The sequence below is a fragment of the Bos taurus genome, chromosome 2 (genome assembly GCF_002263795.3).
Source record: "Bos taurus isolate L1 Dominette 01449 registration number 42190680 breed Hereford chromosome 2, ARS-UCD2.0, whole genome shotgun sequence".
Classification (NCBI taxonomy): Eukaryota; Metazoa; Chordata; class Mammalia; order Artiodactyla; family Bovidae; genus Bos; species Bos taurus.
In genome coordinates this window covers 38,791,766-38,812,279 of record NC_037329.1, presented here as the reverse complement: position 1 = coordinate 38,812,279, position 20,514 = coordinate 38,791,766, and the positions used below count along the sequence as shown (strand labels likewise).

At 38.5% G+C, this 20,514-nt stretch overlaps 1 protein-coding gene across 2 annotated transcripts in view; it reads right to left on the bottom strand.

Moving 5' to 3' along the window:
- The window catches only part of ACVR1C (activin A receptor type 1C), an 85,109-nt gene that overhangs the window by 26,184 nt on the left and 38,411 nt on the right, over positions 1-20,514 (bottom strand). For both annotated transcript variants that reach the window (NM_001192879.2, XM_059875631.1), the window contains 2 exons: positions 6,707-6,946; positions 656-886 (listed from right to left, as the gene is read on the bottom strand). In NM_001192879.2, the coding sequence (NP_001179808.2) occupies positions 656-886; positions 6,707-6,946 (471 nt within the window). The remainder of the gene's footprint in view (positions 1-655; positions 887-6,706; positions 6,947-20,514) is intronic.

The window sequence follows — 20,514 nt, the reverse complement described above, 5'->3', positions numbered from 1 at the left end:
ACCTCAAGATATAAACCATACCTAAAGTACATTAATTTCACTAAAATTACCTTGCTTGCTACCATTCTAATAAAGTTCATAGTAAACCTGAGTCCTGGAGTTGAATTGTGATGTACAGAGGAAAGTATAGTCCTAACAAAGATGAATATTCAGCCATCGTTCATTGGTATTTTTGTATCAATTATCAAAATATTGAAACATTTCTGTCCTGTTTAATTAACAGCTGCTATTCAAAATCTCCAATGGTATTCCTTTGCCCTAGACACCCAAAGCAACTCTGGAACCCTCCAGATGCCTCCAGATCTTTTTATGACTCAGCAACTAAAGGGATAAAACCTAGCATGGCAGGGTTCTCCCAGAACTCTGTTACAGTTGAATTTTCTGTTCTGATTGGTTAGTTCCTGCGCCATACCAGTCATCAGATACTTTAAATATCAAACTGGCTATCATGTCGTCATGGCTATATATCACTCATCTGCCCTCCTTTCTTGTACATTTATTGCACGTTTACCTGTGGAGAAGAGGAAAGCATCTTCTTTTCTCAAAAATGAAATCAGACTTTCATGGAGATTTTATTAAAACAAAGAGATTATTTATTCTCCTCTGATAATAAACAAAACATTTTATTTGCTGAACTCAATTAGGTTGAAAATACCTTTGTTATCAGCAGCAATGAAACCAAGGATGTTTTCATGTCTCAGCATAACAGTCTGATAAATTTCTGCCTCTCGAAACCACGATCTTTCATCTCTGGAGGAGAATATTTTCACAGCCACATCTTCCCCACACCATCTTCCATGCCAGACCTCACCAAATCTACCTTTTCCTACTATTTCCTGAAGTACAATCGTCCTTGCAATTGTTCTTTGAACCAACAGAGGCAGACCTAACCAAAGAAAACATGAAATTGATTATTAAAAACAAGTAACTGCCAGAAAATAATTGTCATGATGATCATTATTTTCACATAAAAGGCAAACATTTAAGCGCTTTAATAATTTTACTGATTTTGAAGAAATAAGCACCATTATACCAAACTTAAATGTCAAAGTGTGCTCAAAAAATACTATAGGTTCTTGCTATGAATTTCTCTATTCATATTCACAAACAAAAATTTCCTGAACATAGCTTGCCATGGCAGATATCTAACTTTCCAAAATTGTTGGAAATTCCTTTGATTTGCACATTAAAATCAGTTTACTAAATATATAAAGGTTAAGAACTATATGCTGTTATCCTCTTAAATAAAATACATGGTTCCTAGTACAACTGAGAGTGCAGAAGAATTCTTTATAAATTATTTAAAAAAAACAAATTAAAATTTGAAAATGAAGAATCAGATTCAATAATGAAGTGAAGCAATCATGTTACATTAAAAGCAAGGTTCCACAAATATCCATTTGATATTTTCTGTGGAATAAAAGAAAGTCAAAGAAAATATATTCTGAGTGTATTAAAATGTTTAGATTCTTTTGAACCAATAGCTTTATACTTCTAGAATTCTAAAGAGGTAACATAAAATGCAGAAGAATTTGTCAAAATATTTAATATATTATTACTTAGAGCAAAATAAGAGAAAATGTCTGATAATAAAAAAAGTTTTAAATACGGTGCAGAGATTAAGACCACAGATAAGAAAGATGGATTCCAATTTTAGCTGAACCAATGGTAATCATGAACAAGTTATTGAACTTCTCTAAGCTTTGAACTGTGGTGTTGGAGAAGACTCTTGAGAGTCCCTTGGACTGCAAGGAGATCCAACCAGTCCATCCTAAAGGAGGTCAGTCCTGGGTATTCATTGGAAGGATTGATGCTGAAGCTCAAACTCCAATACTTTGGTCACCTCATGTGAAGAGTTGACTCATTGGAAAAGACTCTGATGCTGGGAGGGATTGGGGGCAGGAGGAGAAGGAGATGACAGAGGATGAGATGGCTGGATGGCATCACCGACTCGATGGACATGAGTCTGAGTGAACTCTGGGAGTTGGTGATGGACAGGGAGGCCTGGTGTGCTGTGATTCATGGGGTCGCAAAGAGTCGTACACAACTGAGCAACTGAACTGAACTGAAGCTTCAGCTTCCTTGCCTGCAAAACTGCAATAATATTACCTCTCTCAAAGGAACACTGTGAGAATTCATCAGCACGTTAAGCACCCAGCATGGTACCTGGCATATTACATGCTCCATAATGGTTTGCCCTTAACATTAAGTCTAAGGAGGGGTTGTTGTTGTTTAGTCACTAAGTCACACTCAACTCTTTTGTGACCCCACGGACTACAGCTCACCAGGCTTCTCTGTCCATGGGATTTCTCAGGCAAGAATACTGGAGTGAGTTGCCGTTTCCTTCTCCAGGGGATCTTCCTGACTCAGGGATCAAACCTGCATCTCCTTCATTAGCAGGCAGATTCTTTACCACTGAGCTACCAGTGAAGTCCAAGGAAGGATTACTTAGAGCCAAAAATAACAATGTTGTTTATAGAGGTATTTCTTAATGACAGAGGAAAATACTTTTGCTATAATAAAAACAATACTTTGTTAAATGAAAAAATACTTTTGCTAACAAAAAGCAGCAAATTCTATCCATCTAAATAAGTGTATCTAGCTATTCAAAATATGTCTAGGAAAAAGACTAAAAACAATATATGCTAGATGCTATGATGGGTATTTCTATTTAGTGGGAATTGGGTGAAGTAAATTATGAGATTCTTCTTTCTAATGTTGTATGTTTTCTTGATTTCCCCAACATTCCACAAATATTTATTACTTTTATAATTAGAGAGAAAATAACTGAAGAGGTCACAGTATAATTTATTCAGAAGAGTGATGTTTAGTGATCATTGTACTCTGATGGCTGGGAAACCCTGATAGCATCAATCTTGTAAGCTCCTGTAGGCTTCACCTCTACTCCTGAAATGAGCCACAATTTGTTCAAATGTTCTTTTCTTCATGAGAACCACCCACTATGACTAAATAAGCACAGACTATAAGTCTGCTATTATAGGTCTCAACAATTAGTCACAAAGTCCCACAGCCAGAAATTTCTTCTGAGATCACCTGGTTCAATGTTATCATTTTAGAGCTGAGAAAATTGGGCCTGCAAGGTAATCAAAAACTTGCCCAGGAATAACTGGAAGGCAGACCTACAACTAAAACACTGGCTTTCAATCCAAGTTCTTGCTCTCTCACCATTTCAAGGGATATGACTACAATCCTTGCCTGTTGGAAACATTTTTAGCAGAAAACTTTCCAGGCTATTTTTGTAAGCTATAGTCAGTTTTACTACCTGACACATAATGAAAGTTGTACGAACAGTTATTAAACCAAATTACAATTCCAATATCTCTCCTCCCTCCCCTCATTTTGCACGCACAAATTCAAAAAAGCATAACCATGACCAATCACTACCTATGAAAACACAACAATGACAACTGGCTAGAAAACTACCTAAGTCAATATTTTCAAGCTGCAAACTTATTAGGCACATGATCAAGACTGCAGACCAGGGACGAAGTAGGATATCATCTAAGGTAATCAGCACAGCAATTAAGTTGAGAGAGTAAAATTCAATGAAAGTTGCTTCAGGGTCTTTGAAAGCAACCACCAAAAATAACCTGAGTAAGTGTTACACTCTTAGAGATTTCCTTTTCGGACACAAGGACTTTGGTTTTCCCTGCAAATCGAAGATCCCCTGGAGGAGGGCATGGCAACCCACTCCAGTATTCACGCCTAGAGAATCCCACGGACAGAGGAGCCTAATGGGCTACAGTCCATGGGCTCCAAAGAGTCAGACATAAGTGAAGCGACTTAGCATGCAGCACGTAGAAACTGAGGCCTGTCTGATAGAAACATCATCATTTATCAGGAGTGTAATATCACAGCAGAAACCAGCAACCTACCCAGCCTCTTTGAAGCCACCTGAGACACCATCATCTCTCAAAGACAGTGCAGTCAAACATCAGTCAGTTCTCCTCTCTTGCAGGCATTGTATTGCTTTGAAATTTGTCCCTGACCAGGTTGGGATATGCTTCACAATTTTTGTCTCTCAACACCTGACAAAGTTGCTTCTTGTTTAAAGTCACTGGCCAGGGAAGAGAAGCAGAGGGGAAGGAAAATGCCTGATTTCCTTCCGATCGGTGAGCTTTTGTGACAGAAGCCTTGCTACACATGGACATACTCTCCCTGGTGATCCAAGGCAGTGTAGCCATCCACTCCTGTCATTCAGTGGTTACTGCCAAACATATGCCACTGGCTTTGGAGAAAAATGCCTAGAACGCTTTTAAGTTGATCATTTAAAAAATCATCCATGTCTGGGTACATTTACAGCTTTCTTTTAAGAAAGAATGTAGAAAAATCTAAAGAGAGGGTCCAGCAATTAGTTAAGTCTAGATTTAGGTTTCAAGATGAACAAAAATACCAAAAAACTTAATTTCTGATTTTATGCCCTGGCTCATGAATACTTTCTTAAACTAAATACTCAGCTTCCAGTTATAAAATCTCCATTTCTTTTATTAGAAAGGGAAATCCCTGATCATCTTAAACATATTCAAGAAGTAGTTCCAGGGCTACCCTGTTGGCTCAATGGCAAAGGATCTGCCTGCCAATGCAGGAGACACAGGTTCAATTCCTAGTCCAGGAAGATCCCACTTGCCGAAGAGAAACTAAGTATATGAGAAACTAACTATTGAGCCTATGCTCTAGAGCCCAGAACCTACAACTACTGAGCCTACCTGCTGTAACTACATGTGCACCCTAGAGACTGCACTCTGCCACAAGAGCAGCTACAGCAATGAGAAGCCCACACCACAACTACAGAAAAGCCCTCACAGCAACAAAGACCCACTACAGCCATATATAGGAAAATAAACAAATTCTTTTTAAAAATAGGAGTAGCTCCAAAACATGTATTTCTGCTTTACATCTTCATATGAACTAAAATGTTTTGGTGGGGATGAAATAGATGGCTATTTAATCACTTAAACATTTCAGAAATTATACAAGATTTCAAGGAAGTTGGCACAAATCAGAGCTTTCTGGGCCAATATTCTGAGCCTAGAATATCGCCAGGGCTCAAGAAATTAAGGCCCAGTGGCCCCCAGAATGTAACACTTAAGGAAGAAAGAGTATTAAATCCTAACAGGTTTTACTTTTAAAGAAAAAGTGCCATCTTTCTATACAACAACGTAATTTGGATGTCTTTTACAAGCTTCACAGTTTGGAGATATTCTTTTCAATATTTCTCCTTTGAAAACATGTCTCCTGATTTGTGCAGTGTTGTAAACACTGAGGCTTTGGTCAGTCAGCAAGTGATCATGCCCCCAGAGCCAGGAACCTAATTGGGCTTTCTGGATGATGTAATTAGGTCTCTTTTCTGATAAATACTTCTGAGTCCAAAGCGGCTTTGTGTTAAATATGGATGCCCATACAGAGGCTACCCACTCCTCTGTCATCTGCCCTTGTTAATTGTGCCTGCTTGGATGCTCCTAAAGGCCATGGGCAAGGGAAGTTTTCAAAATCTGTTTGGGGGTAATCATCCTTAATGATCTTTCCAAAGCAGGAATGACCGAAATGGTTCACTGAGGCTCACCCTAGTTCATGTTTCTGCAGCACCATGTGCTGAAATATACATGATAGCTGGGAGTCCTCTGCCATCTTAGGGCGTTTGTGATTACTAGGGAGAAGCTGCTCTGTCACCCGAAACCCAGAAAGCCCTCAGATGCTTTGTGCTATGAGAAAGGCTCATTTAAGCCAAAACACAGCCTGGTATTTTGAACAGCTTCATCAGGGGTTCTGAAGTTCCATTAAAGAGGGAAAGAGTTATCATATAACCTCAGCAGCAGCAGCAGCAGCCAACACAGGAATGTTGTACTCTTCCCTTTTGTTTCTAAGCTTTAAGAACATATTCTTAATTTGAATTTCAGGTCAGCTCCCTATTAACTTCACACACACACATCCCAGGGGTTGACTACAGATTCCAAAGACCTTCATAATCACAAGCAAAGAACACTACTTTGCATAACTAATATCTTTTCCCCAGAATTCAATGCTTAAGCCCTATAACTCTTTTGTGCCCCTGAAACATGACCAAGACAGCAACAACTATTATTACTAACCAGAATGTGGCAGAGGTCTGAGAAAAGAAACTCCTGGCTTCAGAAATAAATTCTGAAGGCACGTGAAAATAAGAATCTGAATACCTAAAGGCACAAAAAGCAATTGAGAAGATTTAATTCTTTAGGCCAGGACAGTTTTTACTCTTCATCAAATGCTGAAAGAAGTTTCTTTGCCAGAATTTACCGTGTACCATATCAAGTATTTTAAACAATGGAATTAATAATATTTGGGCCCCTTTTTTGTTAAAAAGCGAGGTACCTAGAAGACTCAAAGTCATAGAGCCAGAAAGTACATAGGTAGATGCCAGGGGCTGGGGGATGGGGGGAGAGATGGGGGAGGGGATGGAGAGTTAGTGTTTAGTGGGGTCACAGCTTCAGCTTAGGAAGGTGAACATTTCAGAAGATGGGAAGATGGCGAGAGTTGTACAACAATGTGAATGTCATTAGCGCCACTGAACTCTACACTTAAATACAGTTAAAATAGTGTGTTGTATATTATGTGACTTTTACCAGAATAAAAAATTTTAAGAAAAAAAATGGGATTTATTTTTAAATAAGAATTTTTCTTACTGAAAAAATGAGCAACAGGCACATACCAGAGCCAGATCCAGAGGCAGTCACATCGTAAATCAGATCTTTCAGAGTTTTCCCAGCATTTACCAGATTGCATTCAGAGAGGGGCTCCTCCACATTCGGTCTCTTTTTCTTTCTGTAGGTGCACTGTCGACCTTGGCATGCCCATACTGTCAGCACTGAAGCTATGGACAGGAGGAAAACTGGCACGGTGACAACAATGGTCAGCTCCATGGGTCCAAGCTTTGGGGCGTTTGGTGATGCTTTAATTAAGAAAAGAAAGAACATGACCATAAGTCAATCCATGTTAAGTATTTTAGAACTGGAAATGCAGTCACCAAAAATTCACATCTATAATGTGCAGCTACACAATATCCACTCATGCTAGTTGGTAAAGAGTTTCTGTGGTAAAAAGCGAAGGCAGGGAAAGAGAGTTGAGGTTAGGATGCAACTGCGGTTAGGTTCTGTCAGGTGACAGTGGAGACGGGATTAGGATCTCGTGGAAAGCTCTAGCACCCGGGATCCTTTTTAAAGCCTCCAAATCATTTAACATTTCATGAGTACTTTCTCTCCATGTTTCAGTCATCCATCCTCAAGGCATGTTCGCTCCTTTTTGCCACAGATGATCACTGAGCTCTTACAACACGTTGCCACTATTCCAGGTGCCGGAGACAGGGCAGCGAGTGAAAGAGCCCACATGCTTGCTCTGTGGTGCTTTATGCTCTCACATACCCACGGACGGAAACGTGAAACAAAAGCAAGAGATCATAAGTCAAAGAAAATAAAGTCCAATAAAGAGACAGACTGATGTGGGATGCGACTTGTAGACAGACTGGTCACGGAAGGCCACTCCGGGGAGGTATCAGGGAGCAATAAGGGAAGTAGCTCCAGGAAGCCTATTCTCAGCAGAAGGAAATCAAATGTAACAAGGGGCCCTGAGGCAGAGACCTACTGGGCATGTTCAGGAATAATCTTTGCCTGGAGCACAGTAAACAAGGAGAAAGGTGAAAGGAAATGGGGTCAGTTAGGTCAAAGAGAGAAGGGTCATGTGGGCTCTTGCAGGCTAAAAGGACTCTGAATTTTATTCCAAGTAGAAGCTGTTGCAGGGTTTAGAACAGACAAAAGATAGTATCTAACTTATATTCTGAGTGGCTGCTGTATGAACAGACGCTAGGGGAATGAAAGTAAAAGCTAAGAAACCAATTACAGCGTGTCTGGTATTTTCAGTGTAAGCATTTTTGCCACAAATATTTTTGCTGAATAACTAGTTGGCCATAAGGCAGTTTTGCTGTAAAAGATAAAATAACAAAAAATAAAAGGGTGACGTTAAAAAGGAAACAATGAGGGACTTCCCTGGCCGTCCAGTGGTTAAGACTCCGTGCTTCCAATGTGTGGAGCATGGGTTTAATCCCCGGCTGGAGAACTAAGATCCCATATGCTGTTTGGCGTGGCCAAAAAATAAATAAATAAACATTAAAAAAAAAAAAAAAAGGAAACAATGAAATGTGAAAATTAGTAACAAAATTTTAAATATTTTATAGTTAAATATGAAATATGTGAATATATTTAAAATGTGTAAAGGTTCATGGTGATACTGCATAAATAATTAATTTTATTTAGTGAGTTGTAGGAGAAGGCAATGGCACCCCACTCCAGTACTCTTGCCTGGAAAATCCCATGGACTGAAGAGCCTGATGGGCTGCACTCCATGGGGTCGCACAGAGTCGGACACAACTGAGCGACTTCACTTTCACTTTTCACTTTCATGCATTGGAGAAGGAAATGGCAACCCACTCCAGTGTTCTTGCCTAAAGAACCCCAGGGACGGAGGAGCCTGTTGGGCTGCCGTCTATGGGGTCGCACAGAGTTGGACACGACTGAAGTGACTTAGCAGCAGCAGCAGCAGTGAGTTGTACCTAAGAACTTGTCCTCCAAGTCTTTTGATCATAGTATTTTATATATATATAGGCTTGTTGATTCATCTCCTCGTTTAGTGCAACACTTTTTCACTAAAATGTATTCCTTCCTTAAGAGAGGTATCAGGGCTTCCCTGATAGTCCAATGGTTAAGAATCTGCCTTGCAATGCAAGGAACACCAGTTCAATCCCTGATCCAGGAAGATCCCACATTCCACGGAGCAACTAAGCCCCTGTGCCACAACCACTGAGCCAGCCCTCTAGAGCCCGAAAACCACAACTACTGATCCCATGTGCTGCAGCTCCTGAAGCCTGCGCACCCTAGAGCCTGTGCTCTGCAACAAGAGAAACCACCACAATGAGGCGCCCAGGCACCGCAAGTAGAGAACAGCCCCTGCTCACGGCAACTAAGAGAAAGCCCACATGCAGCAACAAAGACCCACCACAGCCAAAAAACAATAAGAAATTTTAAAAAGAGAAAGAGAGGTATCCGTTTCCAAATACTAGGGTGTATATTTGTAACTGAGTTTTGTATTGCTTTGTGAAAGCCTCTCTGCTGTTGTTCGTTCTTGGCAAACTGTCACATGTTGATAGATATGTCACATGTTGATAGATATGTCACATGTTGATAGTCCATGTCCACTGACAGACATTCCAAAGTTGCATGCAAAATGCGGGTTCAACTCTGCACCTTCAAGTCACCAAAGGATTTGAAAACCAACGTTATCATTTTCTAGTACCGTACACCTTCTCTTATTTCACATTTCAGTAACTGTTGTCATCCAATGTTTTAAGATCAACAACATCTACTCATCACTCTATAGACCATTATGACAGCTAACATTCATGTAATATAAAAATGGGGGAACTCCATCAATGGAGAAATGAAACCAAACTATCAAACCAAAGTGTCAACCAGTTATTTGATCTTCTACAGCAAAATTGCCTTGAGGCCAATTAGTTATATGACAAAAACTGTTTGTTGCAAAAATGTTTGCTGTAAAGATGCTTACCTGGAAAATACCTACAGCCCAATTAGAAACCTGATGCAATAATTGAGGCAGGAGATGATGGTTTTGGCTGACAACTCTATCTAAAATAGTATCTCCTTCTTATTGCTTGTTTATTCTCTATACCTTTTTCCTGTTTTATTTAACTTCCTGAATCTTATCACTATCTGGAACATCATATATTCATTTACTTATTATCCAATTCCTTCCAAAGCACATATGCTAGTTCTTCATGAGAGGAAGAACTAAGTCATTTCTCAGATTTCCTTCTTTGCAATGACAGTCCAAGAGAGCTTATTATATTAAATGTACTTGAATTTCACTTACAACATGTTAATCAGAATATGAGAACATAATTCAAAAATAAATATTATTTAATTCTAAAGGAAAAATCATCAAAGTCCTCAAAAATGTGTTCACGAAAGTTTCACTATAATCCTAAAAATAGTAGTCTATCTACTACTAATGAATAAAAGATTTAAAACTGTTAAGTGAGCTTTGGAAACATATTTCATGCTCTTCTATTTACTTTGCCAGGTGAATTTCGGTGGATCAAACTGTTCTGAGTGTCACAGGGTTCCTCTGAAATCATTAGAAGTTGTACAGGTGCATAGAAGGACAGCTTGGCCTTGAATGTTCTTAGGACAAGGTGCTAAAAGAGTTCTCAGACTTGACTTTGCTTAAGAAACCATCAACAATGGAAGTTGCAACTTCAAAAATTTGCTGTTATGAAAAAGTTTTATTGTCCACTTCAAAAGTCTTTCAAATCTACATTTCAAGTTGGATCCATATTTTTATGTCCTCACAGAAGTATTTCCAGAATTCTAAGAAAGCCACAGAATGCACTTAATAATTTGCAATTTACATAAACCTGTACTGACACATGATTTTAAAAAATAAAATTCCATTATTGGATACATTTATATGGATAAATTTTATTTTGATACATGTTACTAGGAACTATCAATATAAACATTATAGTTAAAAAGCTTATTGATTGCTTTCATTTTAGTAAAGCTCTATTAAGCAGAGCTCAGATCATCACTATAGCAACCAATAAAGAGGCAAAAGGTCAGCAAGCCTGAAAATAGCACAATATCTATAAAAGTGCTCTTCTCTGGTGATGGCTACTGCACTCAGGGATGTTTATTACAGATGGGCAATGTTTCTACTTTTGTGAACAAATTCACTGATATGAGTTAGTAAGAAAAAAAGATGACTCGGCTAGAAAAAGGCTAGCAACACCATCTAGAAAGCTCCCTAAGCACTGAGCAATTTTTAAGGCAAACATTTGTAAAACTATCTTCTAAACCAAATGCTGATTGTAATCTCTACAAGGGACAAATGAAGAAAACTATAGTCTATACCCAATGAATCATGGTAGAAAAAGACAGTAGTGCAGTTAAGAATACATTTTAGTAAGTTATCTTGGATGAGCCTATTAATTTTTCTAGCAGGTTTTACAGTCTTGATCATAGGAGAACTCCTATTTGACAATTTCTAATTTCTCTGACCATGTCAACTGAGATGATTTCTCCACGGAATAATAGCTCCATGGTGGGGTATATATTAATCCCAAAAGTGAGTTCCGGGAGTGCTGCATTGCTAATTCTAGTTATTTCACTCCCTAGTAAATTAAATAGAAGAAGATGGGAAAATAGAGACAGGTACTAGCCCAGACAGATGAATGCTTAGCTTACAAAAGTCTCTGCTATATAAGTTCTGCAATACATTAAACCAAGACAGAGCAGGGGAAGGAAGTACAGATAAGGCAGGAAGAAGGGCATGTATGAGGTGGGAGATTCTGCACAGCTAGAGGGAATCATGCAGAAGTTAAAAGATTGTAAGAAGGTGTGTTCGTGCGTGCTCAGTCAATTCAGTCGTGTCCAACTCTTTGTAACCCCGTGGACTGTAGCCCTCCAGGATCCTCTGTCCATGGGATTCTCCGGGTAAGAATATTGGAGTACCTACTCCATGCCATGCCTTCCTTCAAGGGATTTTCCTGAACACTAGGAATCAAACTGGTGTCTCCAATGTCTCTTGCATTGCAGGCAGATTCTTTGCCCACTGAGCCACCTAGGAAGCCCCTGTAAAAAGCTAAGTAATGCCAAAAATGGAGAAGGAAATGGTAACTGACTCCAGTACTGTCATCTGGAAAATTCCATGGACAGAGGAGCCTAGCAGGCTACAATCCATGGGGTTGCAAAGAGTTGAACACAACTTAGCAACTAAAGAACAACAAAGACCAAGGGAAAAAAAAAAAAAACCAAGAAGAGGAAAAAAAGAAGAAAGAAAGGAAAGAGGAAGGGAGGAAGGAAAAAGGAAAGAAAGGAGAAATTTTTTAATCTTTGTGAATTTACAACTTTCCCTAAAGAAAAAAAAGAGTGAAATTGGTGATGGTGAAAGCAGTGGTGGTTATCAATGCTCAGATAAAGTTCAGATCCAGTTTAGATACCTCAGCTTCTCCTAGGACAGTTTTCATGACCTCCTCGCCATCTCCTATTTCTGGCTTTAGGGAAACGAACTCCTCAAGATTAAAAAAAAAGATGACAAGATGTGAGGATGGTCTCCACGTTTCCTCCCCTGCTGACCCTTTCTGTTTATTAAAAGTATGAAAAATTATTGATGTGTATGAGATTTATATGACCTTCACATCAATTAATTTGCATTTCTTTAGTACATGCTATGAGGAGGAGATGCCTTAGAACTAGGCAGAGATGTGGACTTGATCAATTGCTTCAAATAACTTGTATTGACCATGGGCACAAAAGTCTGTAGTATATTTATGTTCAACTTAAAGGTATATTTCTTGACTGTATGTGAATGACATTCAACTGAATAGAAACTAAGATATTACAATGGAGAGATGTATAGAAAATGAAGATATAGTGACTGAAAAGATATATACGGACTCGACAGCTGTTAAAAAAACATTCGCACAGAGAAAATAGAGGCCTTCATCCAGACAACGTGAGTTTTTATGAACCATTTCCAGATTAGTGCATCCTTCCCAAAAGTTGCTATAGCAAGCAGCTACATAAATTTAAAAGGGTCCAAAACATCCTTAAAGAAACCACAGAGTAATTTATCATTAAAACTGCTCCTCTTCCTTTCATTAAATTTTTCCTCAAGTGAAAAGATGCTATTATTGCAAGGGTGAATCCATGAATGTATTAATATAAATATCAAACCTTCGACTGCCTCCCTACTATCACCAACTCCCCCACAAAAGAGAAGCATTTCTTTCTCTAAGCTTGTGGCTTTGAAATGTTCTCAGAATAAATAACCAAAAAGACAATGTTCTCCTTTATTTCCTTCCTCCCTTCCTCTTTCCTTTCTTTCTTCTTTTTTTCCTCTTCTTTGTGTAGTTTTAAATCTACTAAGGATACATGACCCATCTAGGGTGCAATTCCAAAACAACTTTGTTGTTGTTCCATCACCAAGTCGTGTCCGACTCTTCATGACCCTACGGACTGCAGCAGAGCAGGCCAGGTCTGCAGGCAAAACTATGAGAAAACTTTATAGGAGCAAGGGATATGGGAGATAAAAAGATCATAATGAAGAGTTCCATTCATGATGAATCAGTCTAATATAAAGAATATGTAACTGAACTTATATGTGTGAAGTACACGCATGGGAAGTAGAATGGGTCGAAGGAATTACATCGCAAACACTAGTTTTATTTGTCTGACACGTCACTGTAATTCTTTATTCCCGATTACAGGGTCCCTCCACCACCACCATCACTTACCAAAGCTTGTCCTAGCCTCCTACTTCTTCACAGTGACCCTTATAAATGTTACCAGGAAAAATCCAATGAGAAGTTAATTTGGTTAGATCCCTCCATTATGCTCCACTACAGGGGGCATTATATGGTCCCCCTTCTTCACAGAGAGAATAATCATGTCAAACAGGTAGTTTCTGATAAATGTGAACCTCAAGGAGGTGAACAATGGCAGAATATTTTCTTCTCTAGAGATTCAACTGAACCCTGACAGTGACAGAAATAATAGGAGAATTATTTCCGCCTTTTGACCAACTCAGATGAGGTATCGACGGGCCGTTCCATCATTCGGTGCTCAATCTGTAAATGGCTATCTGCATACACGTTCTACATGTATGGCCTGATTTCATGGGTGCGGAACAGACAGGGAGCTCCACACATTAAAATATTTCCTGGCTAGTTCTCCTTGTCCTTCTGGTTTCTGGGAGGAACACTGAGAAGCTTCAAATCTTCTTTTGTCCACCAGCACCTGAATTTAAGAATAATAATTACTTTATATTTTAAGGAAATAGGAATATTAGATTGAAGAATGAAGAATATAATCTTTGGCATCAGGGGTAGGAAGAACTTTGACTCAAGCAGAGGTGAGACTAATACAATGTAGAAGAATTTAAATTGGTTTCACAGTTTTTCTTCATTTCAGGGCATGTACCAGGGTTAGTTTATTAATCTGTCATCAAAATACATATTCTTTTATTTATTCATTTTATATTAGAATATATTTGATTTACAAAGTTTTGTTAGTTTCAGATATAGAGAAAAGTGATTTAGTTATATATTCATATATCCATCTTTTTTTCAGATTCTTTTTCCATTATAGGTTATTACAGAGTATTGAGTAGAGTTCCCTGTGCTAATGTAGTAGATCCTTATTGATTATCTATTTTATATATAGTAGTGTGTATTATACTACTATTCTATTCTATTCTAGTCTAGTCAAAGCTATGGTTTTTCCAGTAGTCATGTATGGATGTGAGAGTTGGACTATAAAGAAAGCCGAGTGTCAAAGAATTGATGCTTTTGAACTGTGATGTTGGAGAAGACTCTTGAGAATCCCCTGGACTGCAAGCAGTTCAAACCAGTCAACCCTAAAGGAAATCAGTCCTGCATATTCATTGGAAGGACTGATGCTGAAGCTGAAACTCCAATGCTTTGGCCACCTGATGCAAAGAACTGATTCACTGAAAAAGACTCTGATGCTGAGAAAGATTGAAGGCAGGAGGAGATGGGATGACAAAGAATAAGATGGTTGGATGGCATCACTGACTCGATGGACATGAGTTTGGGCAAGCTCTGGGAGTTGATGATGGATAGGGAAGCCTGGTGTGCTGCAGTCCATGGAGCCTCAAAGAGTCGGACACAACTGAGCGACTGAAATGAATTGAACTGAACTGAACTGAGTATTCTTAAATGAGGCTTCCCTGGTGGCTCAGGTGGTAAAGAACCTGTCTGCAATGAATGAGACTGAGTTTGATCCCTGGGTCAGGAAGATCCCCAAGAGAAGGAAATGGCAACCCACTCCAGTGTTCTTGCCTGGAGAATTCCATGGACAGAGGAACCTGGACAGCTACAGTCCATGGGGTTACAAAGTGTCAGACACAACTGAGCAGCTAAGACTTCACTTTTACTTTCACTTTCATTCTTCAACGATACATTTCTATAAAGAAATTAGATAGTAATTACTCAAGGAATATGTTAGTGTTTTGTTTTTTTTTTAAGTCAATCTTTTCCATAAGAAAAAATGAAAGTTTCTTGGAAACAGCACCCAATCTCATAGCGGAGAGCATTGTTCAGAGAAAGCACTTAAAATATTGATGGTGAAGGAAAAGTTACACTTCTCTGTCTTAAAGTTCCAGCTAATATAATTACTCCTGCAGATAACAGGAAGACAAGAGGAGAAGGGGACGACAGAGGATGAGATGGTTAGATGGCATCACCGACTCAATGAACACGAAGTGAAGTGAAGTGAAGTGAAGTTGCTCAGTCGTACCCAATTCTTTGCGACCCCATGGTTAGTAGCCTGCACCAAGCTCCTCCGTCCATGGGATTTTCAAGGCAAGAGTATGGAGTGGGTTGCCATTTCCTTCTCCAGGGAATCTTTCCAACCCAGGGATCGAACCCAGGTCTCTCACATTGTAGACAGACGCTTTACCATCTGAGCCACCAGGGAAGTCCATGAACATGAGTTTTGGTAAACTCCGGGAGTTGGTGATTAACAGGGAGGCCTGGTGTGCTGCGGTTCATGGGGTCGCCAGGAGTCGGACCCGATTGAGCAACTGAACTGAACTGAACTAAACAGATAACACATTCACACAGAGCAGCTTGTTCACTTGAAAGGAATGACATTGAGATAATATTTTCAGTCAGTTCAATGTCTGTATAATGACTCCCAAAAGTATTTCAATAAACAGGTAATAGTATTTACATAACTGAGAAGAGGATGGCTTATATAGTGTAAAATCCTCAATTTAGGATTGCTTATAAATTTCACTTTCAATTTCCTATTATATCTCTATGAACAAAATTTCATGATTAAAATCAGTGTACTTGTTCCTTGAGACAAGAAATGCTTCCTATATTAATCTCTTAGAGCACAAGTTTGACTTTTTGTATGCTTACATTTCACGTGCTTTCCAAATGCAAAAATTATAGCATCCTTCAGTTTATGGGGAAAAAAATATGCCTGTCTGGCACACCTGTCAGGTGTGGGTGAGTCCTCAGAGAATGAGCTACAAATGGATTTGTTGATGTGATGGCAGAACAATTCCACAAGGGGTCCCATGAGTATTTCTCAGCATGTCCTGTCACCTTACACTGCCTAGAGCTATGAGTTTATGTTTAAAATAGAAAACCATAAAAGTTAAGAAACATCAATGGGTTTCTTTAAAGGAATTAAAATAAGGAGACTTTTCAACTCCCCAAAGAATAATACTTGGTATCTGAGTCCGCAAAATTTTATAATTACAACATGCTTTAAACGTATTAATTTTTGATAAATTCAATTATAATGTTTCGGCACTTTATCTTCCTTTAAATGTAATCCTTCAGTTTGGTTTCAATAAGTCTAATTTAGACATGCACCTAATCAATATGCATTGTTCATCCACCCTAGGTTATAGAAATAACGAATTGTTCTTTTTTTCTTTACACAACTGAGAACAGGAAGGTGAAAATTGTACTGAGGTTAAGATAGTACTCACATTTTAAAGCTGTGCACATATTTTTTGTATGGAAACTAATTATTTAAATTAGTCAAAAATACAATAGTATGAAAATAGTGTACTGAACACCAAAAGGAAAAATCAGAAATTCTTGTTATACGTACCCTTTAAAGCACTGTATGTTTTGGTAGCAAAATAGGAACAAAGACACTCAGAACTTGAATGCTTTGCTGAATAGTCTATTTCCATATGAAGGTTGATAATTAGTGCAAGCATAAACTAAATAGCAAGTCTTATAAAAATGAACCCTATAAATAACAGGCTTCTCTAGCCTAGGCTTCCTGACCTTATCCTGGATGAATTTTCATGACAGTTTTGGTGTGCTCTTGATGCTATTTGACATCACCACTATTTCTCTGAGCATCTTTCTGATGTCACCTACAGTCACCAAAAATCATTTCTGCTACAAATTACAATGTAACACAGCTATGAAAGAAACAAGCAACAAAATATGACTCCTTCACGTACAAAAAGACATGTTTTAATAATAAGAAAAGAAAGTCTGACATAAAATTGTATTAAACAGAATAACTCGACTATATTAGAAAATATACTAAACTATTGAAAGTAGGAACTCTGAAAGTGCAAGTTGCTCAGTCTCATCCAACTCTTTGCAACCCCATGGACTGTAGCCCTCCAGGCTCCTCTGTCCATGAGGATTCTCCAGGCAAGAATACTGGAGTGGGTTGCATGCCCTCTTCCAGGGAATCCTCCCAACCCTGGGATCGAACCAATGTCTCTATCATTGCCAGCAGATTGTTTACCATCTGAGCCACCAGGGAAGCTCAAGGTTACCAGGATATAAGCTCAATAAGTACTGAATGAGTGAATGAATGAACAAGGAAAGCTCATGCCCAATAAGGAAGTCAGTCACTTCTGTTTCAGCCATCTGATACCAAGAGGGAGACTTCAAGGATGCCAAATCTTCTGATTTTTAGTCCATGGAATTCTCTAGGCCAGAATACTGGAGTGGGTAACCTTTCCTTTCTCCAGGGGATCTTCCCAACCCAGGGATCGTACCCAGGTCTCATGCATTGCAGGCAGATTCTTTACCAGCTGAGCCACAGGGAAAGCCCAAGAATACTGGAGTGGGTAGCCTATCCCTTCTCTAGCAGATCTTTCCGAACCAGGAATTGAACCAGAGTCTCCTGCATTGCAGGTGGATTCTTTACCAACTGAGCTATCAGGGAAGCCCCAAAATAAGCCAGGTATCTATATTTTTATTTTACGACTCAATGTTTAACATTATAAAGAAATTCACTTTTTCCCCAGAAACTATATACTTCAAATGAAAGCTGTCTGTAGGTCAAATACAACCCATAAGTAGGTAGAACTCTGGGTGACTTGTTTTGCTGTTTCTATATTCATTAAAACTGGGTTTAGCTAGTAACGACAGAGCAAACTATACAGAAGTTTCCTTTTCTCTTTCATGTAAAAGACATTTGAAGATGAGTAGTTCAATGTTTGGGCCTCCCTGGTGGCTCATCAGTAAACAAACACAGGTTCAATTGCTGGGTGGGACGATTCCCTGGAGAAGGGAGCGGCTTGGCTACCCACTCCAGTATTCTTGCCTGGAGAATGCCATGGACTGGGGAGCATAGCGGGCTACAGTTCTTGGGGTCACAAAAGAGTCAGACATGACTTAGAGACTAAACAACAAGAGTCCAGTGGTAGCAAGTTGGCTCCATGAAGTTTTTGGTCAGGCTCCTATTATCTTCTGTTTCCATTCCTGTGGTGTAGTCATTGTCCTCACAGTACAAGCAAGCTGCTATATTTCACCCTTTACCTCCAGGCAGCATGATGGAAGATGGCATAATAAGCTATCAGTTGTGTTATAAATGAGTCTTTTCAGTTCTCCAAAACTCTGTCAGAACTTAGTCATCTGGCCACACTTACCATTAAGAGTAGCTTAAAATACTGTCACTTAGGTAGACAGCCACATCTAAGACAGCCATCTAAGTCTAGATTCTGCTACTAAATGGGTATCGGAGGAAACTAGATGTCTTTGAAATACTTATAGCTTTCGTAAACTTTGAGCCATTAGATTTTTTCCATTAGAAAAAGAACACATGTGCAGCAAAACAGACAGCATAAAAATTTATAAGGGAAGAACTGAATAATGTCCTTAACCTGGTAGCTCTCCAATATCAACTCCACATGTTAAGAAAATGTATAAGTTTTGTGAATTCACCCATTGCCAAAAGTTACTTTGAAGCTTGATGTTTTGCTCTTTTGTTGTGAAATATAACAAATACACAGAAAAGTGCATATAATATACATGTACAGCATATAAATTCCCATACATCTCTGGCCCCCTTATCCCTTCCCTGTTCCCCACTCAAGAGGTAAGTCACATGATCAGATCCTTTCCCATCCCCCAGGGTATCATTATCCTGATTTGGGGAATAATCATTTCTCTGTCCTTGTGCTGTTTTCCCCAGAATCCCTTTTCCTGTATTGTTACAGGTTAAAGTTGGGATATTCGCATGTGTTGTGCTGCTTAGTTGCTCAGTCCTGTCCCACTCTTTGAGACCCCATGGACTATAGCCCGCCAGCCTCCTCTGTCCATGGGGATTCTCCAGCAAGAATACTGGTGTGGGTTGCCATGCCCTTCTCCAGGGAATCTTCCCAACCCAAGGATCAAACCCAGGACTCCTACATTGCAGGTTGATTCTTTATGTCTGAGATACCAGGGAAGCCTGGGGTATTTGCATATAATGTTCATAGATGAGAATGACTTGCTATTTCTTTTTTCATACTGTCTTTGTTGGGTTTTGATATCAAAGTTATGCACAGAATGGGTTAAGGAGTGTTTCCTCTTTGTGCATGGTTTGGAGGAGTTTGTGTAATAATTACACAATTATCTATTCCTGGAAATTTAGCAGAATTTTGTGGTAGAACCTCTTGGGCTTTGAAATGTTCCTTACGGATATGTCATAAGACTATTATAATTTATGTTATAATTTTCTAAAAGTTAGGTTGTTCATAAATCATGTTGTTTCAGCCTCATGTAGTCTCACTGTTTTTTTTTAATCTATTTATTCTATTACCAAGACAATAGTATATTAAAATCCCCTTCTGAGATCATGGACTTCTCTATTTTTCCTTATACATCTGTAAATATTTTCTCTGAGACCATATTCTTAAGTACACAGAAATTTTAATTTATTAAGAATCCCTCATAAATTGAAACTTTAGTCATTAAAAAGTGATCTTTTTTAACTCTAGTAATATTTTTTGCATTGAAGTTAATTTTACCTAATAGAAATGTCAACATTTTTATTTAATATATGCATTGTATATTAATGCACATATATCACATATATGTATATCAAACCTTCTTATACTTTCCTCTAATTATCATCCTCTCTTCCATATTTTCTATTATGTATTCTCTATATTACTGCATACAAAATAGTGTCTTCTGACCCATATTTCAGATCCCTAATTCTCTCTTCAGTTGCTGTTGTACCAATTGTTGTTAAACCTATACATTAAGTTTCTAATTTTTGTTACTGTATTTTTAATTTTAAAAAGTTTTCTTTTATTGTTCAAATCTACTAGTCCATTATTTTTTTTTTTACAATTTCCTATTCTCTAAGAAATGTTTTAAATTTTCCTTTTGCTTCTTTAAACTTAGAAGAATGGGTGCTCTATAATTATTGTCTGATAACTCCAACATATGAAACCTTGTGCTCTCTTCCGCTGGCTCATGCTCATGTCATTTTGAACCCCTGTGAACTTGGAGTGCTTGTTCTTCATTATGTACTTCTCATGTCCTTGCAAAAGTGTTTGTGTGTTTCTCTCTGAGACCTAATATTAAATTACCTTTCTCCAGAGAGTCTGAACTTTCTTCTGGCAGGCCACTGGGGACACTATTAATCTGGGTCAATTTTTTTT